Source organism: Cervus canadensis, chromosome 29 (assembly GCF_019320065.1).
Source record: "Cervus canadensis isolate Bull #8, Minnesota chromosome 29, ASM1932006v1, whole genome shotgun sequence".
Classification (NCBI taxonomy): Eukaryota; Metazoa; Chordata; class Mammalia; order Artiodactyla; family Cervidae; genus Cervus; species Cervus canadensis.
Window position 1 is genome coordinate 15,028,823 of NC_057414.1, and position 12,339 is coordinate 15,041,161.

At 47.8% G+C, this 12,339-nt stretch overlaps 1 protein-coding gene across 1 annotated transcript in view; it reads right to left on the reverse strand.

Annotated features, from left to right (window-relative positions):
• Window positions 1–3,110: 3,110 nt before the first annotated feature.
• The window catches only part of LOC122431444 (translation initiation factor IF-2-like), a 90,413-nt gene continuing 81,184 nt past the window's right edge, over window positions 3,111–12,339 (reverse strand). Inside the window, exons 6-9 of the mRNA XM_043452748.1 lie at window positions 9,953–10,038; window positions 8,830–8,957; window positions 3,445–3,574; window positions 3,111–3,265 (exon numbers count right to left, since the gene is read on the reverse strand). Coding sequence (XP_043308683.1) covers window positions 3,111–3,265; window positions 3,445–3,574; window positions 8,830–8,957; window positions 9,953–10,038 — 499 coding nt within the window. The remainder of the gene's footprint in view (window positions 3,266–3,444; window positions 3,575–8,829; window positions 8,958–9,952; window positions 10,039–12,339) is intronic.

Here is a 12,339-nt window from a genome sequence, read left to right on the forward strand (position 1 = left end):
AGATCTTCCCAATCCAGGGATTGAACCCAAGTCTCCTGCATTGGGAGGCAGGTCTAACTGCTGAGCCCCAAAGGCCCTTATAGGAGAATGAAAAAAGTTACCACCAGGAGAAAATATTTGCAAACCTCATATCCAGAGAAGAACTAGCATCTGGAATGTGTACAAATGTCTCAAAACTCAACAGAAAAATAGGTTAAAAAATAAACAATCCAATTAGAATATGAGGAAAAGATATAAAGACACATTCACTGAAGGGAATATACAGGTTGCAAATAAACATATAAAAAGATGTTCAACATGATTGGTCATTAGGGAAATGCAAATTAAAATCACAATAAGATATCACTACAGATCTATCAGAATAGGTAAAGTTTTAAAACAGCGATGACACAAAATGCTGGCAAGAACACACAGAAATTGGATCACATTGCTGGTAGCAATGTAAAGTGGTACTGCAACTCTGGAAAACAGTTTGGCAGCCACCATATGATCCAGCGATTGCACTCCTCGGTGTTTATCCCAGAGAAGGACTTATGTTCACATACAAAAAGCTATACATGAATGTTCATAGCAGCCTTATCCATAACAGCCCCAAACTGGAAACAACACAATGTCCTTCAACACGTGAATAATTTAAAATGTGGAAGTGGTTGCAGGGTACATCTATATCGTGAAATAACCACTCAGCAATTAAAAAATGAGCAAACAATTGATTCAAATACAACCTAGAGGTCACTCCAAAGAATTATGCTGAGCAGAAAAGTTAACCACAAATGGGTACATTTTTGCTATATAAAAAAATAACAAATACATGTGACAAGATCATAGAAATGGAGATCTGGTGAGTGGTTACTGTGGGACAGTGCGGGGAGTGAGGGCAAGAGGGAAGTGGGCGTCGCTAAAAAGGGGAGCAGAGCATCCTCTGGTCTCTGTTCTGTGTCTGGACCATGCCAATGTCGGTATCCCAGCTGAGCTAGGTCCTAGTTCTACGGGTTTGAAGAAGTCAATCCTGGGGAGAATGAGGTAGAGGGAACACAGGATCGCTCTGCATTACCCCTCACAACTGCATTTGAATCTGACATAATCTCAAAATAAAAGGCTTAATTTTTTAAAAGTAGCTATTCTTAGCTCTCCATCTGTTCAAAAACAGGTGGTAGGCTGAAATTGGCCCACAGGCTGTAGTAGTTTATAGAGCTTAATGCAAACAACAAGAAACACTATACGTTCATTCAGTGGAGTCTTAGATGTTAAAACTGTAGAGAGATCTGGCCACAATTAGAGGTCTTAAAATGTGCCTTCATTGCTTTTCTAGATGGCAAGTGTCCATTCCCAAAGCTAACCTGAAGGGGATAGGAGCAGCAGATATGTAACCCCTCTGGTTTTAGAATCTTCAAAATCCTCTTTCTCTTATCATTGTTCTCATATCAGTATCACAAGCTCACTTTCCCCAGGTATATGCTGCCCCCATTTTCCTACCTCCTGGATTTTCACTGCATCATGGACACAAGTGTGTGTTTTATTCAACTCTGGTGTGGGTCATGTAAATATGATCATTCTTTGAACAGGAGTTTTGTTTGAATTGCATAGACTGGTGTTCACTTTCTCAGTCTTTCCATTTCAATCTCAGTTTTGTCCACTATGCAGCACACACACACAATTAACACCATAAAGCATCTGTGAGGGCTTCCCAGGTAGCTCAGTGGTAAAGAATCGGCCTGCCAATGCAGGAGACACAAGTTTGATCCCTGGGTTGGGAAGATCCCCTAGAGGAGGAAATGACAACCCACTCCAGCAGGGTTCCTGGGAAAATTCCATAGAAAGAGGAGCCTGGCAGGCTACAGTCCATGGGGTTCCAAAGAGTCAGATGCCACTGAGCATGCATGCATGCACAAAGTATCTATATTCACATTCATATTAGAAAATCTTTGCTCCAATAATCATTATTCATTCACTGTGGCCTGTTTCCTTTCTATTGCATTGTAATTATTTATGTTGGCCTCTCTTTTAAAAAATTGTATTGTGGGGAATTCCCTGACAGTCCAGTGGTTGGGACTTGGTGCTTTCACCGCAGTGGCCTGGGTTCAATCCCTGGTCAGGGAGTTAAGACTTCCTCAAGTCATGAGGCACAGCTGAAAAAAAAAAAAATGCATTGTGATCCTTAGCTGATTTCATTTAAGGGTAGGGCACTAGAAAGCTGTGTGCTCACCGGCGAGGCTTCATGGAGCTTACCGACCAAGGGCTCTACTGAAGGTTGATCCCAAGTAGATCACTCTTTGACAACATTTGTGTCCTTAGGTCTTTTCTCCTGGGTCTATTAAATTACCTGGAGAAGATGCTTTACTTTCCATCTTAAGGTTATGATCTTCCTTATACATTCTGGGTGCTAGATATGGGGGGTGGGGAAGCTGCTCACTTTGTCTTCATCCTGGGATGAAGTTCTTTTTTTCCTTCACTGTTGTCTTATCATCAGGAAAGAGCATGTATTTGACTCACCATCACTAACTAGAAGTCTTCATTTAAATCATCATAATCTGAGCCAACACATGAGGAATGAAAATGGCAGGAAGGGTTTAACATGACATCTGGGTTTGTCATCATTCTTTGTGTGTGTGGGTGTGTGTTTTAATTTCTGTTTTGGTTTGTCATATTTCTTGGCCCCCAGCCCCATAGTTACGTCAAGCACATGGACTCAAATGATCATTCTGGATATAGCTGAGATTAGTTCTCTTCACTGGAGATGGTTAGGCTAGTAGGCAGGAAGTCAAATCCCAAACCTAACTTGAAGGAGGAAGTATTTGGATGTGGCATCTTCTTCAAAATCCTTTTTCTCCTGCTTTTTGTTTTATCAATATTATACCAGGATTGGGGGCCCATCCTCCCCAGCTGTACGCTCTCCTAATCATAGATAGTTCATCAGAATGGATCAGGGTGTTCCAGGAGGAGGCAGGAGACTGAACCAGTAATTTCTATAGATGGGTCTTTTGGCTCTAAGTTTCTGAAGTTCAAGTAGTGTTTTGTGGGGTGGTCTGGAAATCTAACCATCAAATATGATAAGCTTTGTGAAAATGTGCTCCGAGTTTCATGTAGCAACCTGACTTGTCAGTAACAGGTTAAATGCCAGCTTGGGGACACACTCCCTTGGGGCAGAGCTGCAGACTCGACGTGCTAGGTGACGGCAGCTCAGCAGGGAGTTCCTGGGGGCTCTTCAGAAATGGGTGGTCCCCAGCAGTGGGCCTGGGCTTTCCCCAGCAGGCAAGGAATCCACCTGCAATGCAGGAGACACAGGAGACTCAGGTTCAGTCCCAGGGTCGCGAAGATCCCCTGCAGTGGGAAATGGCAACCTACTCCAGGATCCTTGCCTGGAGAATTCCACGGACAGAGGAGCTGGGCAGGCTGCAGCCCACGGGGTCACAGAGAGCCAGACACGACAGCGGCTGAGCATACGCGTGCAGCTGTGAGCCTCAGGGGACACGCCGTCCTGCCCGGGGCCCCTGATGAAGGAAAGGGCAGTGAGCGCAGGCCCTAAGGCAGCCAGCACGTTTCCACAGGGGCAGGGCTCACCCTGGATGCTTGCCTGAGAGGATCAGGAACGGGGAAGAACTGTCCGTGTTATCTGTTCTGCTTGACATTTCACAGAGTTGAGGCAGTACCTGGGTGTGCGTTTATATATACAAAGCAAGGATTTAGAGCGTGCTATTTTTTGTGTTTTGCCAATTTGACAGGTAAAGCGGTATTCTTTTATTATTTGGACAGGAATACCTCTGTTTATAAAGACGTGCCTCCCCCCTTGTGGCCTTGTTGACCATTTATATCTTTCCCTCTTGTGCTCTCTGTTCAGAACTGTTTGCTGGTCACCGTCTCATCTCAGGGCTCATCATTTAGAGGAAGTAGACAAACACATACATTTTGTATGTGTTTCTGGAATGTTTCTGGAACTTGAAAAGAGAGCCTCTGTTTTTAGACACAGAATTTGATATAAGTCAGATTTATTGATATTTTATTATGTGGTTTGGGTCTTCTAAATCCTTATTTTTTATTTACTTGCCCTGTCATGAGCTGAAAATGGTGAACTAAAGTCTCTACTTATTAATACTAATAGGCTTCTACCACCGTTTGTAGTCCCTGTAATTTTTGATGAGAAAAATGTGATTTTATACATATCTATAATTTTTGCATCTTCATTGTGAATTATATACTTCATCATCATGCGTCCTTTCTCTTAGGTTTTTGCTACCATTCACCTGTAACAGTGAGGTTGTAAACACTGCCTCCCTTGAGTTTCTCTGAAAATGTCATTTTTTCCTGATTACAGATATAAGTATTTAAAGCTGTAAATGTTCCTTTCAGCACTCCTTGAATGGCATTATTTCCACATGTATCACTGACATATCATACTCTTTGCCTATCAGCTGTTCTGAATCACTTCAAGGTGTATCTTTTTCACATAGCGTATACTTGGATTTTCCTTATAATCCAGTTTGAGTCCTTTTCTTTAAGTGTATCTGGACCATTTACATTTACAGACATGACAGGTGTTTGGTCTTGTTTTTTCCCAACATAGTTTACATGACACATGGTCTTTCCACTGATGTTTTAAAATAACTTCCTACATATGACTGTTTCCTTTGTTTCTGCATGTGCTCTGATCATTCAAAAACTTTATACTCTTACCTTTTGATGGTTACCTTATTCACAAGTCTGACTTTAAGATGCCTAAGTGTGGTCTTCTTGAAACTGTTATACATTCTTGAATCTCTGAGTTTATCTTTTTCATCAAATTTGAAAAATTTTAAGCTAATTTTTATTTCTGTCCCATGTGTGAGCTTAAAAACTGTTTGTTCTCTCTTGAATGAAAAAAATCTATATTTATCTATTAGATCAAGTTTGTTAACATTGTAATTCAAATCTGTATCTTTGTTTTTTTCAGCTTTTGATCTACCCACTTAAAATCTCCAACTAAAACTGTTGATCTCTTTCTAGTCGATTGTAGTCACTTGCTTTACATATTTTGATGCTATATTGGCAGCAACATACATATCCATGATCATAACATCATTTGTTACTAATAATATATGACACCCTTTGCCCCTTACGGCATATTCATCTTGTAACTGTTTTGCTAATGTTAAAATTACCGCCATGGCTTTTGTTCAATCTGTTGACATGTATTTTTTCCATCTTTTTACTTGTCAGTCTTTAATATACTTTGGCTTTAAATATGTCTTTTGTGGATATTACTACATCTTTGAAAACCCAGCCTGGCAGGGAATTTCAATGTCTCTGGAGAATCTAGGTGAAGGAACTAGATGGAAAGACTTTCAAGGAAGCTGTAACACAGTTAGAGGCAGAAGTAACTCCAGGTGGAGGGCCTTGCAGAAGGAGTTCATCCTGGACTTCTGAATTTGTTCCAGTCCAAAGAAGGTGATGCCTTGGGAGTTGGGCCTAAACCCAAAAAGCTCACTGTGCTGTCTGCAACAGCGGCTGTGATCCATGTGGCTAGCTGCGCTTTGTTCCAATCAGAAAGGGAACAGTTCCAGGCTGGAGAAGTTTCCTTCCTGGGAGGGTTCAAAGACAGCCTTCTGTACGACGGGGAAGTGAACAAAGGAAGCATAGACCTTAACCACTGCATCATTGAGCACCCAAAGTTCCCTCTGGTCTACCTTCCTGAAGTTATTACTCAACAGCTCAAGAGATTAAAAGCTTTTTGAAAAGACTGGCTCCTTTCCACAGACCTGGCAGGTGGTGAGATAATATGGATGACCCAGCTGGAATACACTGAAGTCAGAAACATTTGCCTTGTAGAATAATGAGCAAATATTCAGAACAACAGAGGACAGCCTGGCTATTGCAAGACACAAAGATGCCTAATAGAGTGGGTGAGGCAGGACACAGGTTCACAACTGTGCTTCCCTGGTCTTTGAAGCACGGGGCAGGTGGGACAGAACTTCAGAGTATGTGCAAGCACCTACACAATCCTAGTACAGATATTCTGGAAGGATCGGGAGGAAGCTACTCATCTATTTCCTTGATCCAAAGATTCTGTATCTCATTTTTAATGTTTAAGCAAGTCTGTGGCAAATACTGTAGAGAACACAGAATTAAACTTGGTTCCAAAAAAAAAAAAAGTATTCAAAGTAAAGCGATAGGCACTTCCCTGGAGGCCCAGAGGTTGTGACTCTGCCTTCCAGTGTGGGGGAGGGTTTGATCCCTGGTCGGGGAGCTGAGACCCCACAGGCCTCACAGCCAAAATGCCAAAAACACAAAAAACAGAAGTAATATTGTAAAAAATTCAATACAGACTTTCAAAATGGTCTGCATCAAGAAAAATCTAAGAAAAAAAAAGAAGCAAAAGAGACATCTTCAGGTGACGGAGCATTGGGGGTATTTTTAATATAGAGCTATAAAAGATAAACATACTCATGTACACACACATACACATACATCCACACACGTGTATGTGATGGCAGACTTCCAAAATGAAATCTAAGAGCCATAATTTCAAGAGATGTCCTTCTTTCTCTGCCTCTAGCAAGTAAATAATGATGTTAAGATCCTTTGCGGGAAAGGAGGACGACAATCATCTCTTTCACAGTCCTAAACAACCCTGAAGCAGGTGTTAAACACCATCTCCATCTTACAGATGAGTCTGGCCTCCTGTTTCCTTCCTGGTGGCTCATGAAGGATGCAGGAGGGAAGACGGCGTGTGATGCTCCATCTTTGAACCAGCTGGGCAGGAATTAAAGGGGCGACTTTAGAACCAGCAGACACACAGACACATCTCGGTACAACTTTCTTAAAACACATCAAGTAACACCTTTCAAACCAACAATGGTTTTTTGGGGTTTATTTTGGCTACACCACACAGCATACGGGATCTTAGTTCCCCGAAAAGGGATCAAATCCACGGCCCCTGCACTGGAAGCAAGGAGTCTTAACCACTGGACCACCAGGAAAGACCCTAATAATGGCCTCTATTCCTGTTTCTAACCTGATTCCTCTTTTGGAATTTGCTCTTCAAGAAACCTTAGACTCAGAAATGAGGATTCCAAAAACCAAGAGCCCCAGATCCTGCTGAAGAACCACAGCACGACTTTCTGTGACACTCCTAATAAACCATTCGGCTTGGCTTTGAAGCTGTTTGAACTGGGCATAATTTAGAAGCTGTGTATCAAATCATGACCCAGTGCCTCCACAGGAGAGTACCGTTTACCCTGAGAACTGTTCAGTTCCACCCAGCAAGTCCCGAGTAAATTGGCATCTCGTTCCTGCCAGGAGGGGGCTCACATCAAAGCTGTGTTCACTTCCAGGAGTCCATTCTCAGCCCGCTTTCACCAAGCCTGCCTGGTAAGTGCCTTCACTGAGAACCCAGGACAAGTCCACCAGGCCTCCGGGCGGACAGTGAAGAGGGAAGCAGTGGGTGAACACAAGAGCCAGAAGCACCTGAGGCTCTGCTGCCAGGGCAACATGTGGTGCCCAGGAGGCCGGCCTCCAGGCATGCCCTGGGGGTTTGAGCACATTGACAAGGAGGAAGGAAAGGGCTGTTTACTGAGCATCTAGCGTCCGAGGCCCAGGGCCAGGCCCCTGTCTGTTCCCATGCATCCCGTCAACATCCTCTGCATCAGTAGTAACATGACCCTGCCTGATGCAGCGGGCAGCTGCAGCTCACGTCGTGGACGACCAAGGTCACCTGGCTCGCAAGGGGGCGGGGGAGGACTCGGTCCTTGCTTCTCAAGCCTCACACTCTTCTCACATTACCCCCACAATGTCCTAAGCATGAGCACTAAGATGCTTTCACGAGGAGCCTGTGGAACAGGCTTTTCTCTTCTATCACCATGAGGGTGAGAGATTGAGCAGGTGTCAGACACTCGGTGGATAAAGCTGAATCACAACAGCCTGCTGGTCCAAAGATGGCGTCTAAGACTGTCCACACATTTTGGGCAAGAAACTTGCTTCAGGCTGGGAGAGTGGAGAGGAGGAAATTAGCTTTCATTAAGAAGTAATAGATCTTCACAGAGCTCCCTAGGTGATGCAGTAGTAAAGAATCCACCTGCCAATGCGAGAGACTCAAGACGTGGGTTCAATCCTTGAATCGGGAAGGTCCCCGGGAGGAGGAAATGGCAACCCACTCCAGTGTTCTTGCCTGGAGAATCCCCATGGACAGAGGAGCTGGTGGGCTGCAGTCCATGGGGTTGCAGAGTTGAACACAACTAAGCGACTAAGCGTGCACACACACAATAGATCTTCACAATGAAGAGGATAGACTTTGGAGCCAGATTGCCTGGACTTTTTCGCTTTTTTTTTTATGTGGACCATTTTTGTCTTCACTGAGTTTGTTACAATATTGATTGTTTTATGTTTTTTTTTTTTTTTTTTGGCCCCAAGGCATATGTGAGCTTAGTTCCCCAACCAGAGATCAAACCAGCACCTCAGTTTCCTCATCTGTAAAATCAATCACTAACAGTACCTACCTACTAGTGCTGTATGAGAAATCAATGAATACATGGAAAGTAACATGTGTACACATATATGACCCATATTACACATACACATGTCAAATGCTATCAATTACTACAAGTAACTACTGGGTCCCAGGCGTTAAGACTTGGTATCATAAATACACTATTTCAACTGATTCCTCCCTCAGCAATCCTATGAGGCTAGATGAGCTCCACTTTTACAGGAGGAAGTGGACTCAGAGCATGCCTTCACAGTCAGGGAGCGAGTCACACAGCCCGTGAGACTAAACAAATGCTCCTCTCCCCACAAACCTCCCCTAGTCAGCAGTGACCAGGGAACAGACACCCTTGGAACAGCTGCCGTGCATCTGACTTTACAAAGGGGCCCGCTGCATCCAGCAGGCAGGACGGCGGACGATGCCCGCGGAATACAATGAAGCAGCCTGTCCAGCACGGCCAGCCTGCGCCCAGAACTCAGCTGGACTGTCCCCAGTGGCCCCTCTGCAGGACCAGAACAAAGCCTGACCTGACCCTCCAAGTCCAGGTCTGTGGTGCTGTTTGCTCACCGGTGTCTAAAGTGCTTGTGGACAACTCTTAGTTTGCTGTAACAGACCGATTAATGCCTCCTCTCTGGCCCTCTCAAGATTCTCTCAATCTTAAAATGAGCCAGTCAAATAGCATGACTTTATTGGAAGTGATTCACAGTAGGGAGTGAAGGGCAAGGTGGACAAAGCCCAGGGGACTGAAGGCCAGAGGGACACTGCCCACCCAGGGGACGACCCCCACAGACAGATACCACCTTCTTGTGGTCCCCGGAGAGCAAAGACCACCTCCTGGCAAAATAAGACAAATGTCCAGTTTAAGGCTATTATCTCCTTTATTCAAAAAATAAATATTTCACTTTTGAGTCGACATATATTTCAAATCACATGAAGCACAGAGAAGAATTACAGTCCCTTCGGAAATCGTGAACACGTGTAGGAAAGAGTCATGTTCAAAGCAACAAGGATGGGCTAAGAAGCACTGATCCCAACTGATCCGTGACCCAGAAATTCCTCCTCTCATCAGGTGAAGCTGTCGACATATCGATTGGAGAGAAACACAGACACACACACACATACACACGCGCACGCGCAGCTTTGAAGTCTGAAAGGCACATGAAGTGGACCATAAGGTGTATGGCACATTCACTGATAAAACGTTCCCTATTCCCTTCCCGAGAAAAGTGGAGAAACTTTAATCAAGTCACAGACCAGAGAAGACAGGGGGCCCTGCTCAGAGCTCAGGAAACCCTGCGCACGGAAGCCACCCATCTGCGCCCTCACTCGGCGCTGGCGGGGCGCGTGGCCACGTACACGAAGACCACGATGAGCAGCACCACCACGGCCAGCGTGGGCAGCACCACCGTGGTGATCTGCCGCCGCGCCTCCTGCATGGCCTGCTTCCGCTCCTTCTTGTCCCGGGACGTCTCCTTCTTGGGCTTCCCCTTGAGCTGCCGCATCTTCCCGGGCTGCTAGGAGGGCGCGTCTGGAGCCGGTTCCGATGGGAGGGCCACGCCCCTCGGGTCAAGGCGCCGGATCTCCTGCGAGAGAACCACGGTCAAGAACCAACGGAGGGAAAGGGAAAATGAACCCAGAGTGAAAGGCAAACGCTAAACCAGGAGGAGGATCTGCGAGTCGAGGCCCAGGGGGGAAGGACAGAAGAGGCCTAGCCATGCCTCCGGGCGGTGGGCAGCGGGGACACTAGGCACTGAGACAGGGCTTCTCAGCCCCACGGTGGCCGACCAGGCCTGGGCACACATGGACACCAGTGCTTTCATGGTATGAAGAGAGCGCCCACTGCCGCCTCCACTCAGCGGCTGGGGCACCCTTCTCCCGCCCAAGGCTCCGCGTACTCACCTCATTCTAAACCCACCATCTCCCCAGCCAGGCCCAGCGCCGGACCGCCCACAGCTCCCCCGACCTGGGGCCTGATCACAGGCCGGGCCGCCTCAGTGGGGCTGCAGAGAGCCCGGGCTCCGCCGCCTCTGCCTCTCGGTGGCTTCCCTCGCCCACCCACCCACACCTCCCGCATGCCAGGCTCTGCTCGCGGGGCTGAGGAAGGCGTGGCACCCGCGGTCTGTGCTCTGGGGGTGCACCCTGGGCTGCAGGTAGAGTGGAGAGCTGGCGCAGGCAGACGATAACGGGGGACTGGCTGAACCCAGGGCCCTGCCGCCCACTCATCCCATGTCTGTAAATATGTGCCCCAGGGAGGCGCTCCAGGGCTGCAGCGGTGCTGCCGGGGGGCCGGGGAAGGAAGGAAACCTGGGGGGTAACTCCGTGAAAGTCCCATACCGAGTTTAAAGCAACAGAAACAGGCCGCGGCCGACTTAAGTTGAGAAGGAGTTTAGGCCCTGGCCTTGGGCACAGCACAGGATCAAGGAAACAATGTGACAAGGGGCTTCCCTGGTGGCTCAGGGGTAAAGAACCCACCCGCAGTGCAGGAGACGCAGGTTCGATCCCTGGGTGGGGACGATTCCCCGGAGGAGGGCAGGGCAACCCACTCCAGTATTCTTGCCTGGGGAATCCCATGGACTGAGAAGCCTGGTGGGCTGCAGAGTCGGACACGACTGAGCACTCCGGAGCCAGCGGCCATCCCCAGAGGTCACTGACACCTCAGGTCTGGAGGCAGCCTCCGGCTGGAGCGCTGCCTGGCCGCTGCCTCTGGGGCCGGGTGGTGGGGGTGGGGGGATGGGGGCGAGGAGGGGTGAGGGACCAGACAGGCCGCTGTCACTGCTCTGGAGGATCCCCCAGGGCCCAGCTTTCCTGCGTCACCACGTGCACACGACCAGACAGGCGGAGGCCCAGCACGCCCGCAGCCCAGCCGTCCAACCTCCACAAGCCAGGCGAGCGTTTTCTGAGCACAGTGAAGGAGCAGAGGGTGAACAACGCCCATCTTAACACATGGAGAAGGAAATGGCACCCCACTCCAGTGTTCTTGCCTGGAGAATCCCAGGGACAGAGGAGCCTGGCGGGCTGCCATCTACGGGGTCACACAGAGCCGGACACGACTGAAGTCGCCCAGCAGCGGCATCGTCACCTGCCGGGCCCTGGTATGAGCCGGGCCCTTCCAGAGGCAGAGGAGCAGCGGGCGCCCGTATTCCTCCAACAGAGACTTTTGCACCACAGTACTGTGCTCTCAGTTTTCGCCCAGGGCAGCCGGGGGCCTGTCCCCATGCTGGTGAGGAAGATGACATCTACACCTAAAGGAACGTGTGAAGTGGCAGGACATGGAATGTGAGTTCCCAGCTGGGAAAGGATGCCTTTCTTTTAAGAAAGGAATAATGGCTATTTTCCAAAGCCTGATGGAAATCATATGTCTGCCTAAATGGGGCTGCCCGGAACATTTACTATTTGCTATTGGCTGGCATCATGTCATCCCGCTGCAGTAACATCAGCCCTCTTGCCCTTCGAGAAACTCTGCCTGACTGTGGATAATACAAAAAAGATACTGGGGTCTGTCTGGGATGAGAGGAATGGTAAGAGACTAGGAGCCCTCTACCACCAACAGGCCACTACTTTTTAGGACCTGACAGGTGTAGGAGCCCCTGGCTTTACAAACCCTCCTTTTACAAACCCTCCTTTTCAAATCTTTCAGAGAACTGGCAGGCCAACCTGGGTTTAAACTCAGGATGGATCACTTGCTGGTTGAAGAGTCTGGGGCTTCACAAAGCCTCAGTGTCAGAAGTTCCCAGAGGCTTAAAAAAGCCTCATTCCTGGGGACAGTGCAGGTCTGGCCAGGACTTAGAGGACAAACACAGGCTCAGTGGTGGCCTCCCTGCTCTCAGCCACCTGTGCTGTGGGCCTGAAACACGGCCCCAAGCGCGTCTTCGGCCAATGAGGGG